The 19,410-nt window shown below is 41.0% G+C and overlaps 1 protein-coding gene across 1 annotated transcript in view; it reads left to right on the top strand.

The window, feature by feature from the left end:
* LOC137646075 (26S proteasome regulatory subunit 6B-like) overlaps positions 1-10,727 on the top strand; it is a 33,740-nt gene extending 23,013 nt beyond the window's left edge. Inside the window, exons 3-4 of the mRNA XM_068379242.1 lie at positions 7,535-8,218; positions 10,011-10,727. Of these exons, the coding sequence (XP_068235343.1) occupies positions 7,535-8,218; positions 10,011-10,349 (1,023 nt within the window). The 3' untranslated portion in view covers positions 10,350-10,727. The remainder of the gene's footprint in view (positions 1-7,534; positions 8,219-10,010) is intronic.
* Positions 10,728-19,410: the final 8,683 nt, after the last annotated feature.

Here is a 19,410-nt window from a genome sequence, read left to right as displayed (position 1 = left end):
CTTCCCAAGTGTATTCCTTGTTTATTCCCTTCGTTCCTGTGTCTTGTGGTTGTTTGCGATGGAGCAGATCCGCCGTTGTCCTGGGCCTAGAGCCGGAAAGTCGTGTGGAGCGTTCCTTTCCAAGCCCGAAGTGGACTCTCATTCCCTTTGCTCTTCCTGTAGAGGCAGAGTGTGCTCGCCGTCGGATACGTGCAATGAGTGTGTTAGCTTGAGTGAGATCCAGTGGGTGCGTTATGGCTCTAAGAAGAAGAAGTCATCGAAACGTTCGCCCAGGAAATCTAGCATTTCTTCGCCGTTACCGTCACCCAGTGGACGGTCCGACGGGGCTTCTGTCTCGCCTTCCCCTACCCAGAGTAGGGGACGAGGTAAGTCCGTTGCGGGGAAAGAGCCGAGGGCCCTTCCCCAGGAGTCTAATGTGTATGAAGTGGGGGTTGCTGGGACTTCTCAGGCTAGTGGGGAGCCTGATAGTGCTGTGTCTGGGGGTTCTGGAGACACTGCCCTTGTGCTTGGGGGGCACGTCTCCTCCTCCGACCCCTTGTGGTGTAGTAATGTTATGCCTGTTTCTTCGCCCGCTTCGTGGGCCTGTGTTTCAGGTTCTTCAGCGGCTGGTGACGCCCAGGGAAAGTTGGATTCCACGGTAAGTGAGCCCTTTGGGTGGAGGCTCCCTAAAACGCCAGGTAGGTCCCCAATGCGGATGGAAGAGAGCCTGGATACCTGGTTCCCTAGTGTAGTACGTCCAACCTCTTTTCCAGCTCCTCTGACGACGGTTCCGGAGTCTTTCCTACAACCCTCGACCTCTGGAACGCAGCAGGTCGCGAAGCCCTCCGTAGCCGCTCCTGCCCGTCGGTCGGGTGGTACAGTATCGTCGGGCTCTTCAGATGATGGTCCTTCGTTCTCTTCAGAAGGGGAAGCGAGGAGGAGGCACTGCCGACGGAGAGAGCGGTCCAGGAGCAGGCGTTCCCGCTCAAGGTCCCGCTCGAGGTTCAGTAGAAAACGGTCCCGGTCTCCACGGAGGAAGTACAGGAAGAGTAGGTCCCCCGATGGTGATTGGGTCTTCGTTCCCCGTAGGAGTGAATTGCAGCGTTCCCCTGACCGGCGGTCCAGGGATTACTTGCCGCGAAGGCCATTTTCCAGCCGCAGATATGACCCTCGCAGGGAGAAATGCGAGAAGGCCTCTTCAGGCAGGCGTAAGTCCGCGAAGCTTCCGGCTCACCCCGCCCAGCGGGGGGAGTCGTGCTTCCGTACGGGCAGCCTGGGCGAGTCAGCACAGCTGGCTCGGCCCTTGGACTTAAAGGAACGTTTCCCTCCGTCGGGTCAGCCCACGGGATCCGCGTCCTCGTCCCCCAGAGAGATTACACGGACGATAGTCCTCGCCGGCACGGCGATGCCCGTTCTGACCCCCAACCCTGGTGCGGAGGTTCCCGCCGGGGCAGACCGGTACCACCGCAGGGGAGTGCCTGTTGATCCAGAACCGAAGCGCCCGGTAGGAGTGCCCGGTGACCCGACTCCTCGGGATCAGACGGAAGGTACTGCTGACAGTAGAGAAGGTTCCCCGACCGAGGACTCGGCGTATCGGAAGGTAATAGGCCTGATACGAAGGCATCATCGAATTGAGGAACCGGTCCCAACCGATGAGGACTTCTGGAGGTCCAGCCTGAGCCGCTTGATGGAGGCACCCGTCCAGCAGAAAACCTCCCTGGCCCTGCTTGTGGCCCGAGATCTAGTCCTGGGACGGGCTCATGTTGATAAAGTTGTGGCAGGCAATGCCGAAGCTCCCAAAACACAGAGCTCCTCGAAGTTGCTCCAAGGACTCAGGTCCCAGAGTAGGTTCTATGTGCCAGAAGGTCAACGGCCGGGAGCCTGCAAAGTGGAGCCTTCCCTCGAAGTTCTGGGACAGGGTGCCCCGGAGGACAGAGCCTCCTCAGCCCCGATTTGCTTTTCGCAGTCGGAGGCTGCGATGATGGAGGAGATGTCGAAAGACTTGGTGCACGTCTCCTCTTGGTTGGACTGGTGGGCCTCCACGCTGGTAGGTGTTCAAGCCACATATGACTTAACAGACCCAGAGCAACAGAACCTACTGAAGGAGCTTATCATCTCCGGGGGCAAGACCCTGAAGTTCCTTACTTATCAGTCCCTTGCCCTTTCAGCGAACTGGGTTCTGCGCAAGAGGGATACTATTCTGGCAAAGCTTTCCCGGAAGATCCCAGACAGGGAGGCGAGGGCCATGAGGAGCCTTCCTGTGTGGGGTGACTCCTTGTTTCCCTTGAAACAGCTAGAGGAGATAATGGAGAAGGTAGCTAAATGAAAGGAAGTGAGCGCTCCCAGGCCTCAACCGGTAAGGAGGCCCCCCTACAAGTGGTCAGCATCAGACGGGCCCTCTACTTCTCAGGCCCCTCCTAGCCTGACGAGGAGAGAAGCCCCTTCTTCCTCGTGGGCTTCTGCGCCACAGCCCCCCCGTAGAGGAGCTCCAGCAGCGTCTGCCTCTTTTAGAACAGGGTATTCTGCCTCCAGGAGAGGCCGTCCAGGCCGCTCCTCCAGGAGGAGGTAGAGTGGGAGGCCCCCTACTCCTGCCCAAGCCTCAGGTTGGGGGATGCCTCAGACTACATTGGCAAGCATGGAAGGCTCACGGAGCGGAACCCTGGACAGTATCCGTACTGAAGGAGGGGTACAGGCTCCCGTTCTTAACGGAACCTCCACCTTTGATTCCAGCCAGCCTGTCGGAGTGGCTGGCACCCAAGGACCCGTTGAAGAGGGCGGCCCTTCAAGAAGAGGTGTCCACTATGCTGGAGAAGGGCGCCATGGAGGAGGTCCTGCACCCGGGACCAGGTTTCTACAGCCGACTATTCCTGGTAGAAAAGGCGACGGGGGGATGGAGACCGGTGATAGACCTGTCAGCTCTCAACAAGTTTGTTTGCAAGACAGATTTCAAAATGGACACTCCGAAGTCGGTCTTGCAGTCCTTGAGGGAGAAAGATTACATGATGACCATAGACCTCAAGGACGCATACAGTACTTCCAAATCCCGGTCCACCCCTCAAGCCGAAAGTTTCTCCGGGTGAAATGGGGTACCCAGATCCTGCAATTCAAGACCCTCTGCTTCGGGTTGTCGACTGCTCCCCAGGTATTCACGAGTGTCTTCACGACAGTCTCGGTGTGGGCCTCATCCGGTACCTGGACGACTGGTTGCTTCTTTCCTCCTCAGAGGACGTTTTGAAAGAGCAGGGTGTAAAGCTTCTTCAATTTTGCAAGGGTCTGGGTATCATGATCAACCCAGAAAAATCGAACCTATCTCCCTCCACCAGGATGACCTATTTGGGGATGACACTGGATTCCCGACTAGTGAAAGCCTTTCCGGTCAGAGGAACGGGTAAGCAATCTAATAAAGATCCTTCTGCCTTTCCTTTCGGGGCAACCCAGGAGAGCGAAGGACTGGCAAAGGCTAATAGGTCATCTGGTGTCATTGGAGAAACTGGTTCCTCAGGGGAGACTCAGGCTCAGGGCCATCCAATGGAACTTGAAGGGCTTCTGGAACCAACTGGACTCGCCCCAAAAATTAATCCCAGTTCTGCCAAACACAATACCCTCCCTGGAATGGTGGCAGTGCCGGTCGAATACGTTCAAGGGGATGCCCTTCGCGACCGAGCCTCCCGAGATGCTCCTATTCACAGACGCCTCCAACCAGGGATGGGGAGCCCATCTCCTCAACGAGACGGCGAGAGGAACCTGGACGGACGTGGAGAAAGGCCTACACATCAATGTCCTAGAGTTGAAGGCAGTCCAAAAAGCTTGCCTGCAGTTCATCGATCTACTAAGGGGAAACACTGTGGCGTTGATGTGCGACAACGCCACAGTAGTAGCGTACATAAAGAAGCAAGGAGGCCTCAAGTCAAGGGAGCTGTGCGATCTCGCCCTAGAGATCCTGGATTGGGCGGAGGCGAACCAGATAGTGTTATTGGCAAGGTTCATCCCCGGGAAGAAGAACGTCCTAGCCGACGGTCTCAGCAGGATGGGTCAGATAGTAGGAACAGAGTGGTCCCTCCTCCCAGAAGTAGCCAGGCTCATCATTCAACGGTGGGGTTCCCCAGTGTTGGACCTCTTTGCAACCAGGCTGAACGCACAACTCCCCGTGTATTGTTCTCCTGTCCCAGACCCAAAGGCAGCCTTGGAGGATGCCTTTCAGCACAAATGGGACAATCTAGACGTGTACGCTTTTCCCCCCTTCACGTTGATCAGGCAAGTGCTCAACAGAGTAAGGGCTGCCCGAAACTTAAGGATGACTTTGGTAGCGCCCTGGTGGCCGGAGAGAGAGTGGTTCGCGGACCTAAAAGACCTGGCAAGCCATCCTCCATGGCCACTCCCCGACAGGCCAGATCTTCCACAACAGCCACACTTTCTCAGATTCCACGACAACCCACAGTCTCTACGCCTTCACGCCTGGAGACTATCGAGCGCCTCCTGAGGAAGGAAGGATATTCGTCAGGAACTGCTAAGAAGATGTCGCTATACCTGAGAAGGTCGTCGGCAGCGGTCTACCAAGCGAAATGGGCCTCTTTTACGAAGTGGTGCGCTTCAAAGAACATCAAGCCCCTCAAAGCCTCAGTCCCAGATATCGCAGACTTTCTAGTTTATCTCAGGGACGAGGTAGGGATGTCAATCCCAGCTATAAAAGGAGTACGGGCAGCCTTGGGTCAGGTCTTCCTTCTGAAGGGCATCGACCTGGGCTCCTCTAGACACATCTCTATGCTTATCAGGAGTTTTGAACAGTCCTGCCCTCCTCAAACTGTTTGGGTGCCTCAGTGGGACTTGGCTAGGGTTCTGAAGATGTTAAGTAGCCCCCCGTTCGAACCGATGAAAGATATTGTAGACAGGGATCTCACTCTCAAGACGGTCTTTTTGTTGGCCTTGGCCTCTGCGAAAAGAGTAGGGGAGATCCATGGGCTGTCTTACGACGTCTCTCATTCGAAGGGGTGGAGTGAAACTCCCTCAAGTTCGTCCCTTCGTTCGTGGCAAAAACCCAGAACCCAGCAGTCTGGGATCCAAAGTTCGAGGGGCTCTCACTGCCAGCTATTCCTAAGACTGGGAATCCAGAGGATTTGAGGTTATGCCCTGTCCGTGCCGTTAGGAAATACCTTGAGAGGACTGCACATCTCCGGCCGGGCATCAAGAGTCTTTTCGTCTCCACAAGTGTTACAAAGAAGCAGGTATCGAAGAATACCATATCCTTTTGGTTGAGACAAGTTATTGCCAGGGCCTACAAGGAGGAGGGACTGGCCGTGCCAGGTACTCCTAAGCCCCATGACATTAGAGGACTAAGCACTTCCTTAGCCTTTGAGAAGAACATGGCAGTGGGCCAGATCCTTCGGGCAGGCACCTGGTCGAACCAGTCGACCTTTACTGCCCATTACCTCAAGGATTACTCAAGAAGGTCTTTAGACGGGTTCTCCATTGGGACAGTCATCTCTGCGCTCCAGGTGATTTAACGGTGAAGCCCCAGGCACAATCGTGGATAGCAAAACCAGGAGACACAGGTTCGTTCCTTTTCACCCTAATCCCCGTTTCCTATCCCTACCGGAGATAACCACACATATGTAACCAATGAAGAACACGTCTCTGCAACTTTGTCACTGGACTCAGCATCAGAAGATTTTTCAAAGGGTGAGTACCTAGACACTAACGTGAGCTCTTTGTGTAGTTACCCTACCGTTCGTTTCCCAGTTTTTTTTAGAACCTAGTTCATATCTAGGTTACTTGTCGTCCGCTTAGCTGGGTCTGAAGGTCAGGAAGCCACTCCCATCTCCTAAAGTGTAAGTCTCCTAAGAAAGTAGTTCGAGGTAAGTATTTGTGTTGGAACAAATCAAAAATTTTAAGTAATTTTTATTTTTCCTAACATACTTACCGAGAACTACTTTCGGGTAATGGCCTTCCCCGAGTGCCTTTCTGCCCTTGCAGGGACTTTTTGCAACATCCAAGGAACTTACTGACTAACGGGACCCAAGCTGACGCCGACCTAGCTTAGGTCTACCCTCGGGGCATGTTCTCATTACTCCCGGGTTAGTCCTCCATAGAAAATGGACGTAGGGTATACTACACAAAACTCTGGTCGGTTGAGAGGAGATTACAGGTAACTCCTAAGAATGTAGTTCTCGGTAAGTATGTTAGGAAAAATAAAAATTACTTAAAATTTTTGATGTTTTGTATTTGTGGGAACAAATAACAAATTTACAAACCAGAATCTCTTCCAGTTACACTCCCTACCTCAGCCTCCACACAAGTCCCAGGTCTAAGGTAAAAAAAAAGTATCTAGCTGACTGACAGGTAGCTAAAACTACCTTGTTAAGATTTTAACAACCATTCCAGCTTTGTTGAAGTCATACTCATTAAAGGACTCAGGCTTGTATAGTTAGGACAAATTCATATTCTTAAATTTTTTTTATTTTATGTTATCAGTCTCATCAGGTAGCGTGATGAATTTTTAATATTTTGATTACTCTGCTCCTAGTTATGATTTTACAATATATCACATGTGTAGAAATGACTCTGTCCCATCAAAACAGTGTTATTTTAAAGTTACTTCAAACTATATAATTGATTGTTTCTCACCAAATTCTTCAATTTGAAAAGTGTTTGAAAGGTAATTTTAAATATAAAACATTTAAAAGAGGAAACTTTGATATTTTAATATTTTATTTGTATTTTATCAATATATTGAAGACACTGTAAATTGGGACTATTTGTCATGTGAAAGTTATTTGATTTTAAAAGGAGTGATTTTCCACATTTTAGGCAATAGAATTCCCAATCTTTTCATGTTTGAATGACAAAAATCAGTCAATATTAAAAAAGTTGATGCAGTTTTTCTTCGAAAATTTAAGTTTGAAAAATTGGGCTCAAAGTTTTTTGTAGAGATTGATTGAACAGACTTTAGTTTGTATAAGTATTGGCTTTTAGTAGTAATTTTCCACACCACTGGGGATTGTAATGACATAATCATAATATTTCAGGGTTGCTTATTAACCAATGAAGAACTCTTTCCCTCAAATTCGATACAGTATATGCTATTTATACCAAATGCTCAACATGAGGGAAGACGTGGCTAGCATAATATGCTGTCTTCTCATTGTATATTTATGGGAAAATTTTACACCCGTAGATTATTTATTTATTGTCTCTAACTTTTTATGTATCTTTCAACATAATCTAAATGTAAATATTTTGAATATATGTATGAGCAAACAAAGAAATAAGAACATGCCTACAGCAAACAGCAAACTTTTATTTATGATTTTCATGCCAGATATAAGAAAACTGATTATCTAGTCCTTGGTAAATCATAGAAAATGGTGGAATTACTATATATGAGATCCTAAAATAAATAGCTTTCTCAAGTTTTTTAAGAAAAGGTAAATTAATACATAAGACTATTTAAACATGTAACATAGACAATCTAGCCCAAAATGGAATACTGTAATCTTTGTCACATGTTTATGGTAATATAATATGTAGTTGCCTTATGTAATTATGATTTTGTTTCCAGGTTAAACGTATTCAGAGTGTGCCACTGGTCATTGGTCAGTTCTTAGAAGCCGTGGATCAAAATACAGGAATTGTTGGATCTACTACAGGCTCTAATTATTATGTTAGAATATTGAGTACTATTGACCGAGAATTACTCAAGCCTTCTGCATCTGTTGCTCTTCATAAACACAGTAATGCATTAGTAGATGTTTTACCACCAGAAGCTGATTCTTCCATTTCAATGTTACAAGCTGATGAGAAACCAGATGTAGCATATTCAGACATTGGAGGTCTAGACATGCAGAAACAGGAGATTCGTGAAGCCGTAGAGTTACCTCTTACTCACTTTGATCTTTACAAACAAATTGGAATTGACCCACCTAGAGGTGTTTTAATGTTTGGTCCCCCTGGATGTGGTAAGACTATGTTAGCAAAAGCTGTTGCTCACCACACAACTGCGTCTTTCATCAGAGTTGTGGGATCCGAGTTTGTACAGAAGTACTTGGGAGAAGGACCACGTATGGTGCGTGATGTATTCCGGCTAGCAAGAGAGAATTCTCCTGCGATTATATTTATTGATGAAATTGATGCTATCGCCACCAAGAGATTTGATGCCCAAACTGGTGCGGATCGAGAAGTTCAAAGGATTCTTTTGGAACTCCTTAACCAGATGGATGGTTTTGATCAAACTACAAATGTCAAGGTAATCATGATCTTTATTTTAAATACAGTAATAGTCGGTATTATAGATTTTGTTATTTCAGTGAAGGATTGTTCATTTATCATGAGGCTTTCAGGTAAGGAGAAGTAATGTAATGAGGACAGTGATTGATGATGTTAGGTTGTAAGAGGTAAATAATACCAACATTTTTACATTTTCATTTCATGTATTTTCCTTCCTGAAATGATACGAGTTGTAGCTAGTTTTGAAAATGATAGAAGATCACCGAGTTAAACTGGTTTTATAATTGCTATTTATCAATTTGGAATGTAGTTTAAGTATCAGTGACCTATGTTATGATGACTAATATGCTGCATGACAATAAGATTTTACAATACTGGTACAGTATTTCGATGAGTCTTTCTCAATATTCATATGCCCCATGCTTAAAGCATTAGCTTAGCATTAAAAATAAAGGGAAGCTGATGTTTCCTGGATTTTAGCCCGATCATAGGATGTTTACACTTGCCCATCACCAGGTGGTTGTACCAGTATTTTTATTTACAGACTAAGTCGGTTACTTGCTGCAAGCTGATGGACAACTTTTTTTTTTTTATGTTATTAGGGCCGTTAGTGGTTTGTGTGTATGTGTATTAGAATATTATTTTACTGACGTCATCTGAATTTGTACTTATGCAAGCCATTGTTCTTTAGATAGGATTATGTTCTCAGCGAGCTAGGATATTTCTTCATTTCACTTGTGGTTTTTTATCCTGCTGTTTTATATCTGATCCTTAAAACAAATATCCCTGATATTTTGTATTAGCGTTTCCACCCCCTCCAAACTTTGTCTTAAGATTACAGTATTCATACATCTATAGTGCTCACTTTTAGGGAACCTGTCACTTTTCCTCTTAACCTTAAAGATCTCTCCCCCTATATTTAAAGCATGGTGAGTACTGAGAGCCGTTTTGTTTTAAGATATATACTTTTTCAGTTTTTGGGCTGTTTTGTTTACACTTTCCTTATGCCCTTACCTACATGCTAAACCCACTTTTATCTGGGCTTAGAACAGACTGTTTAGATGGTAATGCATTTTGAGTTCTAGTTTATAACTGACAAACTAAATATTTTGAAGATATTTAAAAAACAGATATATTACTCTGTTCAGTGTTCAGTATAGAGAAAATCTTGGTGTGTAGAAAGTATGCTAGACTATTCAGCTTACTGTGCATATAGGTAAAACATAGTGACATAATTAGAGTAAGAAATCATGCCATGTACTGTCCAGTTAGTTATAAAAGTGCCCCATTTCCTGTAGCGGTATTATCTCGATGGGCTATTGATGCCTAGGCTAACTCTTACTAAGATCGAATATATTTGTTAAGAGCAAACCCTTTCTTCCAGCCCTATTGTATTGTAATTTACAGCATGCAATTGTGATTTTATTATTATTGCTAAGCTACAACCCTTGTTGGAAAAGCAGAATGCTATAAGCCCAGGGGCCCCAACAGGGAAAATAGCCCAGTGAGGAAAGGAAAGAAGGAAAAATAAAATATTTTAAGAGTAACAACATTAAAATAAATATTTCTTATATAAAATATAAAAACTTTAACAAAACAAGAGGAAGAGAAATCAGATAGAATAGTGTGCCTGAGTGTACCCTCAAGCAAGAGAATTCTAACCCAATAATAATTATTGTGATTTACCCAAGATTTTTCTATTGTTATCTTGATTTTTGCATTTCTGTGAAATTTTGCAGACCACATTATTGATTATGGTGTTGAGTGTTCTGATGGTTTATAGTTGTCTTTAATTCCATTTACTATTACAGGTTATAATGGCTACAAACCGAGCTGACACCCTAGATCCTGCATTACTTCGCCCAGGTCGTCTGGATCGTAAGATCGAATTCCCCATGCCGGACAGAAGACAGAAGCGTTTAATTTTCTCTACAATCACTGGTCAGATGAATTTGAATGAAGATGTTGATCTCGAAGATTATGTCGCGCGTCCTGACCGTATATCCGGTGCTGATATTAATGCTATTTGTCAGGAGGCTGGCATGCATGCCGTAAGAGAGAACCGTTATATCGTCTTGGCCAAAGACTTTGAAAAGGCTTACAAGAATAATGTTAAAAAGGATGAATCAGATCATGAGTTCTATAAGTAAAGTATTAAATTTGTCAACTTATAGTTTTCTTTATCTTTAGGTTATATAAAGATTTTTCCAGAGATCCGTACATAAAGTTCTCAACCATTGCTTTAGATGGGTGTAAAGTTTAAGAGGGAGTGTAATTTAATATTATTTTGATTCTTACGCAAGCGCTGTTTGTGGTGTCTCTACATTCAAGTGTACTTCAGCTTGTCTTATATTAATTTTTGTCAAGTGTACAAATCAAAGGGTTATAATTTATAAGTAACATAAGCTATTTTTGCAGCAATGGCTGGAAAAGTTATGACATCACATTACTATGTTACTAATCGTCCCTTTTCAACATGCTAACCTAATCCTGACCAATAAATTATGGTATTTTTGGGTGAAAACTTAGTGCTGTATTATTTTCCTTTTGTTAGAGATATATATTCTTTTAGCATCTGCGGTATTTGCTAAATATGAAGAGTATTTATACTTATTTTTGGACAGATCTCTATGAAATAACTTTGTTCTGCCATTTTACACTATACTGAATACAGTACAATACTGTATTACAGTGTATAACAAGACTGAATGACAAGCGCATCTTAAGAATTGATAATAAACTGTAATAGTAACGGATTTCTTTTGAAATAAAAAAAGCCTTGTGAACGATGCTGTATATTTTATTATCACTTCTGTATTATTTTTATCAAACTCCACTGATGTTCATATTGCTTCTCTTCGAAGCTGTGTTTATGACTGCCCCAAAATAAACATTTCATGTTCTCTCTCTAACTACAAAAGGCCTCTCCTCTCTGGGAACCACCACACCATCTGGCAGTTGATGGCCAGTAATTAGTTGAATTTTACCTTGTGTGGTAAAGCACAATATACAGGAAATGTTTTTTTTTCTGGTAGGATATTGAAGTAAGTTAACCGAGTTAAGATTTTTAGTTTTTTTTTTTATTTAATTATCTCAAAATCTTCTACGACAAGTTTTCAGTTTGTGATTTTATAAACTAGATTTGTTCTTGGCTGAAACGAGTCTCATTTAGTGTTGAGATTTTTACCTTTTAAAGTCATCTGCAATATAGAACAGTCAGTGGTATAACCTTGTTCATGTGTATTTTTTAAACAATTACGTTAGCATGTAGGAGTATATTTGCTTCTACATACAGTACTATCCCTATCTGGTTTGTACCTTACATGTCATGAAACCTATCATGCCACTATTTAAGTTAGTATTTGAATCGTATGCTTTAGTTATAGTATGGCAGTAAAGAAGACAGAAACCTCTTTTGCATTTTAAGGTAATTTATGACTTGGGTAATAAATTTATGTCTTCTGCCTGGTAGTTTTACTCCTGTACAAGGTATAGTAGAATACTGAATAAGGATGGGTGGTGTTTTGGGTAAGACAGTTTTTAGTCTGATATACCCAACAAATTTTTCTTATATTGATTGGCAAAAAGGTTTCCTAGGGAAGAACTACTTGGACATCGGAATTTTGGCTATAGGTTATTTGGCTAATCAGTTAAATTTTGATTCATTTAAAGTACAATATTTCTACAAGGAATGTTATGTATTTAAGTTTCAAATGGAGTAAATTAGGTTTTATTTTTATGGTATTAATTCAATACTGATGAACATTCATATGGATCATTGTAAAGGCTAAGTAATTCGCAAACTATAACACTGTAAAAAGAGAAAACATTAAAAAAAAGTTTTATTTGGAAAATGTAAACCAGTAAACATATGTGCAGAGCAATGCCATTTGGTAAAACCTAAGTCATTGGCTGTTACTTCAAAGTACTACAGCTCCTTTAAAACTTAGGAACATGGCAATAATAATGCTGCTGTAAAGAACATTCTGTAGTTTTATAGTAAGGAAAATGAAAGAAATTAGGTATTGTATTGGTTGATTTGAAAACTTTAACTTGGCAGAATGAGGATGATCATGTTTTTCAAGCAAGGATATGGTTTCCATTAATTCCTTTACTGAGACTACAGTAAAAAATCCAAGTTGAAAAATGTTGTACAAGACAAAACATCTATGCTGCAGGATCAAGTAATGGTTTAGCTTTCTCACATAAAAAAAAAAAATAAGCAACCTCCCTAAGTTATTGTTTATGAATATTTTGGGAGCTGCAGACATCCAAACAATATTCCATTAAAGTTTTAAAGGCCACTCATGAATGGTAGAGGTAAGGGAGAGTGACTTTGCCCCTTCAAGTGGGACAATACCTTAGAGGCTGACCATATACAGTACAGTATACATATGATCAGCGCCCACGCCCCTTCTCCATCCAAGCTAGGACCAGCAAATGAACCTATAGGCTCCCCAAAACCCCGCATCTTCAGCTCACATGGATGGTGAGGTGGCAGCGACCAAAGAAACTAACGAATTTGAGCGGGATTCGAACCCCAGTCTGGTGTTCACTAGTCAGGGACGTGGCATTTGTACCATCATCTCTGTAAATACAGGAAACCATTAGTACAACTTAAGTTTTTTTGTAACCTCAGATTTTTCAAGAGCTGTGGAGAGAAAGCACATCAATGACAACAAAGTAAAGTGCAGTACAATATTGCCAGATGTTCAGAACAATATATGTATGGTCGCATGCACAGTAATTGAGTTCAGGAAAAGAGTGAGATATACTAGAAAATTAGTTTACTTTTTTTTTTTTTTTTTGTAGTTTTCATCATACATTCTTAACTAATATGCTGAAGGTGGATTTTGTAAAGATCCTAAAGTATGTGATGTCCTTACAATTTGCAATATTGCACAAAATTCCCTTGATTGTGGTCAGGAAGTTTGTATTACTTTAATTTTTGTTTTCAGTACTGTCTTTTAGTGTTTTCTTTGACAGTGTTAATTATGGGGCCTTTGTTTTCAAACTTTAACAGATGGGAATAGATGGTCTTTTTTAGTATCATTATTGAACTTTCGAGTATTAGATAGCGAAGAGTAGTTGTTGATGGGCACCATAGTCACTAATAGAATGTTATACCTGGTGTTCTTGGCCCATTATTTTTCGTATTGTATATGCATAATATGGGATTTTGCCTTGTAAACAAACTTGTTGCATATGCAGAGGATGCTACTATCTTTACATCAATTCCATCTCCAGAATGTAGATCTTGGTTTGTTAAATCTGCCTATAGAAATCTAACTAAATTTGTATACGGTGGAAATTATAGGGCATGACGTTAAACACTTACAAAACTCGAAGAAGGATTGTAAGTTGGTCAAGGAAAGTGGCTCTTAAGCATCCAGATCTTTTCATTGATAATGTCTTTAACTATACAACTTTAAAACTATAGTGTGATTTTTTATTCCAAATTTACTTTTGAGGAACATACAGTCTATTTTTTTTTTTCAAATACAAAAGAATATTGACATATTTAGAAAGTCTTATAAGATGTTTGGTGATCAATTTATCCTGAGGAAAAGATATAATTCTTTCATTCACCTCTTGCCTCTTTTCTTAACATTGTTGAACAAAAGGTTCCTGATTTGAATATTAATCTCCAGCACAACTGTTTAGTGAGCTCTTTTTACTCTATCCCTCTAAAGTAATGTTTAGTCTGATTTAATGACAAAATCAAATGATAAAGATTTTTTTAGGGTTGAGGAAGTTCAACTCATTACTCATGTCCTGGTAAAATTTATTACATTCCATGTTCATCTTTATTTATATGTAGCTTTTTATCATGTAGTTTATCCTTTACTTTGCTTATCGGGTGACTTTCCCTAATGTGGCCATTTGGCTTGTAACAATTTGAGCTCAAAATTCCCTTTTCTTTAGTATGGAAGAGGGGGAGGCAGATTGCTGCCAGGTGAATAGCTTATTGGTAGGCAGCAGATTAAAGAATTTTATTAACTCTAGCGACCCCACTCGGGTTATGAGAGTGCATTACAAAATTACAATTTGACTTACAATACTAGTGCAAGATGACAGTAAAAAGAAGCAAAACTACTTCCATTCACATATCTTACATAAAACGAAGCAACAACTCCTAACATAAAACCTAATTACAAAATTGCGATAATGTTAGGCAGTCATGCATATAATTACGTTTATTCATTGAGATACTACCGCTAGAGAGTTATAGGGTCCTTTGACTGGCCAGGCAGTACTACATTGGATCCTTCTCTCTAGTCACGGTTCTTTCCCTTTGCCTACCCATACACAGAGTAGTTTGGCCTATTCTTTACAGATTCTCCTCTGTCCTCATACACCTGACAACACTAAGATAACCAACAAATTTTTCTTCTCTCAATGGGTTAACTAATGCACTGTAATTGTTCAGCGGCTACTTTCCTCTTGGTAAGGGTAGAAGAGACTCTTTAGCTTTGGTAAGCAGCTCTTCTAGGAGAAGGAAACTCCAAAATCAAACCATTGTTCTCTAGTCTTGGGTAGTGCCATAGCCTCTGTAGCCTACCATGGTGTTCCACTGTCTTGGTTTAGAGTTCTCTTGCTTGAGGGTACACTTGGGCACACTGTTCTATCTAATTTCTCTTCCTCTTGTTTTGTTAAAGTTTTTTATAGTTTATATAGGAAATATTTATCTTAATGTTGTTACTCTTCTTAAAATGTCTTATTTTTCTTATTTCCTTTCCTCACTGTGCTATTTTCCCTATTAGATACCCTGGGCTTATAGCATCCTGCTTTTCCAACCAGGGTTGTAGCTTAGCATTTAATAATAATAATAATAATAAAGTTTTTATAGTTTATATAGGAAATATTTATCTTAATGTTGTTACTCTTCTTAAAATATCTTAATTTTCCTTATTTCATTTCCTCACTGGGTTATTTTCCCTATTGGATCCCCTGGGCTTATAGCATCCTACTTTTCCAACCAGGGTTGTAGCTTAGCATTTAATAATAATGATAATAAAAATGGGTGCTATTATAGTATGCTATCTACCGCCGATTTTGCTATCTACCACCCCTTTCTGAAATTTTGGAATTGGTTTATTATTTTGTTCAGGAGACTCCAATTAACACTACTTTACAATTAACTGGGAAATCACCTAATACTGTCACTGATTGGTTTAATGTGTCTGGAAGTGTGTAGTGTGGTGGTTTCAATTGGAAAGTTCTGAGAAAAGGCGACGATGTATTTCCTGCTTTCTTGAATGAGTAAGATATGTTTACAAGCAGTAGTAGAATAAATTTTTGATTTAATATTTTTCATAGATTATTTTCTTTCAGTTTTGTAATATTTGATTTTTCATTTGATTAACTTGTAACATTGTTGTATGATGAGCTTTGAATAATTAGTAAAAAAAAGTTTCCCTACAAACTGCTTATGATTATGCACCCATGTTGTCCTGCCAATAAATGTTATTAAACTATCATTAAAGTCCACTGAGGATAACATACTGGTGGTAAGTAATCGGTTTGATAGTCCTCATCAAACAGGAGGAATAACATTGACGGTAGATAACATACTTTGTGGTAGATACCATACTATAGTAGAAATTCGACGGTAGATAGCATACTATAATAGCACCCTTATTTTTTCTTATTTCCTTTCCTCACTGGGCTATTTTCCCTGTTGGAGCCCCTGGGGTTATAGCATCTTGCTTTTCCAACCAGGGTTGTAGCTTAACCAGGGTTGTAGCTTAGCATTTAATAATAATGATAATAAAAATGTTCTTCAAAACATGCGCTGTTTTGGAAGATGATCCAGGAAGAGATACCAACCGTCATAGTGAAAAGACAGAAGAAGAAGAAGGTGCCAATCAGGGGTGCCATTCGTACGATAATTATTGTACATGTACGACTATTTTAGGTCCAGGATGGTGTACGATACATACCTTACATATATACATATGTGTGTGTGTGTTTAATTCAACAGGTATACTGTAATATTTTGAAATAAGTCAATCGTGTAACTCTTTGATAATTATATTGAAACCATGTACGGTAGTTATGATTGGAAAAACGACAATTTAAGGCTCATGTACGATAAACTCTGGTGCCAATCCTAGCTTCGGAAAACAATTCCCTTTTTTGTTACCTGTGGTACGTGATCTGAATTTCAATTATTCGTTAATCAATCGGTGACACATTGGATTTTATGAATGGTGCAGTGACTAAGGAAACGTTAGAAATGTTGGATTTTCCCTGGGAGAAGTTATATTTGTTGTATTTAAGCTATTTATCGGTGAGTATCACGGCGAACCCTATTTACTATTTTGTAAGGTTATTTTCTATATCATTTGGATTTCCTCACTTATGTGTTTAAGGTCGTTAATATATTTGTTTATGGAGGGTATATATTGAGTATATTTGATTATATAAAAGGAGAGAGAGGGATAAATGAGAACTAGGAAGTGAGAAAAGATAACGGTACACAGGTTTCCGAAATGCGGTTACCAGTGAGCGTTTTTCGACCATGTTTACCTCTGTCAATATTGTTTTTTTATTGTTTGTTATCAGTGTTTGTTATATGGGGTGTAAATTGGCTTTTATCCATTTAGCAATTAATTGTCAAATGCAGTAGGTACATTACGTGACCTGTGAGTGAAAGGTAGGTCAAGGTTGTTTGTTAGGCCTAAGATATGATGGGTGTTTTACCTCGAGCTTTTGTTAGTAGTAGACCTAAGTTTAATTTTATTATGCCATATATGGGTATTTATGATCGCTTTGGGGTCTATTTTGGTGGCTGTTGCCAAAAAATAAGGAAAAGTAGCCTTTTCAGAGCATTTGTGGTTCATTGGAACAGACTGAATAAAAAAAAAAAAACATTTTACGAGGGAAACGGACACAAGAACACCACTTAACCTAAGGTTCCCCACCCAACCTAACCTAAGTGCTATATCCTTACCTACATACACAGCGGGAGCTTTACGCCCCACTGCACCCTATGCTACCGTATTCGTAGCTTACCCTGTTCCAACGAACTACATTCACCCTAGCTTAGGGATATGCTAAGACTGTTTACTACAAAATCCTTTAAGTTTTGTTAGGATTTACTTTAGGATCAAACTGTGTACCAGTAAGCTTAGCTTAGGGATATATTAAGACTGTTTAATTTTTGCTCATGCTGTATGATTGAAACTAGACTAATTCTTTTAGATTTCAAAGAAACATTTTATTCTTTATTTCTCTATGGGTTAGGTTTCTTGGTGGCATCCAGTGAAAAAAACCTCCTGCTTGGGTTATGATCCACAGGGGTATTATTATAGTTCTGGTCAGAGCAACATTTCCTAATAGAAAACCCTTTTTGCTATAGGGGAATCATAATTTTACTCTCATAGGTTAGGTTTTGACCCCATAGGTTAGGTTATGCTTTGGGATTAGATATGTACAGTATTCTACCTATAGTACAAAAAGGCTTGTGGGTTTCCTGTCGTATGATGTATGCAATTCTCCTGTTTTACCAAGAATAGTGTAGATAAAAGGCATATCCTGATGCTACCGATTCCCCAGAAAAGAGTTTTGACATAATGTGTGGGGAAAATATTAAGATAAATTATCTAAGATGTCTACATAATCATTGCGGTAACTACATAATTTCATGAAATTAATAAACTGTTGATGCACAATCATATGTTCCGCATAAAAGTAGCAGCTATGATGTTAGACCAATGTATATTATTCAGAATAAGATAACTCAAGGACAGAATAATTCTATAATTTTATGTAATTTAAAGTCTCATGTTCTTAGTTCATTTACATGTAGATTTAAAAAAAAAAAAAAAAATCATATAAAATTCTATAATATAATGTTTAATGGTAACATGGCAGTTACCAGAGTTTTATTTATTGTGGTATGGTAATTGTGTAAGAATGTGATGCATAGCTTTTAGATATTATTACTTTGCCAACAGCAGGCCAATTCATAAACCAAATTGAAGTTGATTTTGAAAAGCATAGGTTTAGGCTATACATGTTTGCTTTATCTTACATAGTGTTTTTGTAGTAATATAGGTTTGTAAAATATGGATTTTTTTTAATTAGGATTTATTTTTGAGGACTTGTAGCTTTGCCCACATTGTGTCAGACTTCTCTGAAGTTGGAAGGAATTGGTATCGGGCGGAACAGGCTTCACCTGAGCATGCTAGCACTTGGAAGCATGTGCACATCTTTCTTCAAATGTGCAACATGCTCAACGTGCGTTCAAAGTGAACGCATGACTCTCACCTGAGTGCTCGCTCTCACCTGAGTGTGCTAGCTCTTCTGAGCTTGTGCATGTCTGTCCTCAAACGTCCTGATATGGCAGCTCGCTCATCTGAATGCGGCTCTTTTGAATAGGCATGTAGGGTAACTAACCTTACTTGACCCCTGACATGCTCTTATCCTGTTAGGAGTTTAGAATAGGTTAGTTACAACTCTTCACTTGCTTGCATCACTCTTAGCCCCTTGTGAGATCCAAGACGGGCCCCTACAGCTTTTACTTCCAGGGTTGAGTGCAATTTTGAACTCTCTTTAAGAAGACTTTGCGCCTGCAAGAGCTAAAACTTGTGTGCTCTTCGTCCCAAATGTATAATTATATCTGGCAGTCTATCCAGTAAACCTTCCCGACTACCGGAGTCATGACCGTGTCATCCAGTTACTCCTCAGGCTGATCCTCGCCCTCAATCCCTTTTTGGATTGAGATCACCCAGAGTAGTTTCTTTTGTCGACAATTATAAATTGTCCCCGATAGAATTTGGGTCAACCCCTCGCTCCCCCTCTCTCTTTCTATCTTCGGTATCAAAGAGTTCCCAGTAGGGAACATCTTCAATCATCCTAGGAATAAACAAGTTCCATTCAGATCCGGAGTCTTTACACCTTGGAGGATAGGAGGTTTCCAATTAACCCCTTCCCCTCTCCCTCAGAAAATGTACGCCCAAAATAAAGTCTTGACAGACATATAGCTGGTACTGAATAAGAGATCTTCTTCTAGGCCTATACCTGAAAAAAATTCTCAAGCTTTTTAGGAGATCATGACTTGGGATATGCTTGGGACAGATAGTAAAGATACACGCAAACACACCAATTTTGAAATCCTTCAGCACTGTCCAAGGACTGTTGCTGAGCCCTGGCCAACATCCATTTCAAAGCAGACAGGGCCAAAGGTACAATGGACACGGGACA

Source organism: Palaemon carinicauda, chromosome 8 (genome assembly GCF_036898095.1).
Source record: "Palaemon carinicauda isolate YSFRI2023 chromosome 8, ASM3689809v2, whole genome shotgun sequence".
Lineage (NCBI taxonomy): Eukaryota > Metazoa > Arthropoda > Malacostraca > Decapoda > Palaemonidae > Palaemon > Palaemon carinicauda.
The sequence above is the reverse complement of the archived record's forward strand: the minus strand, read 5'-3'. Positions and strand labels throughout refer to the sequence as shown.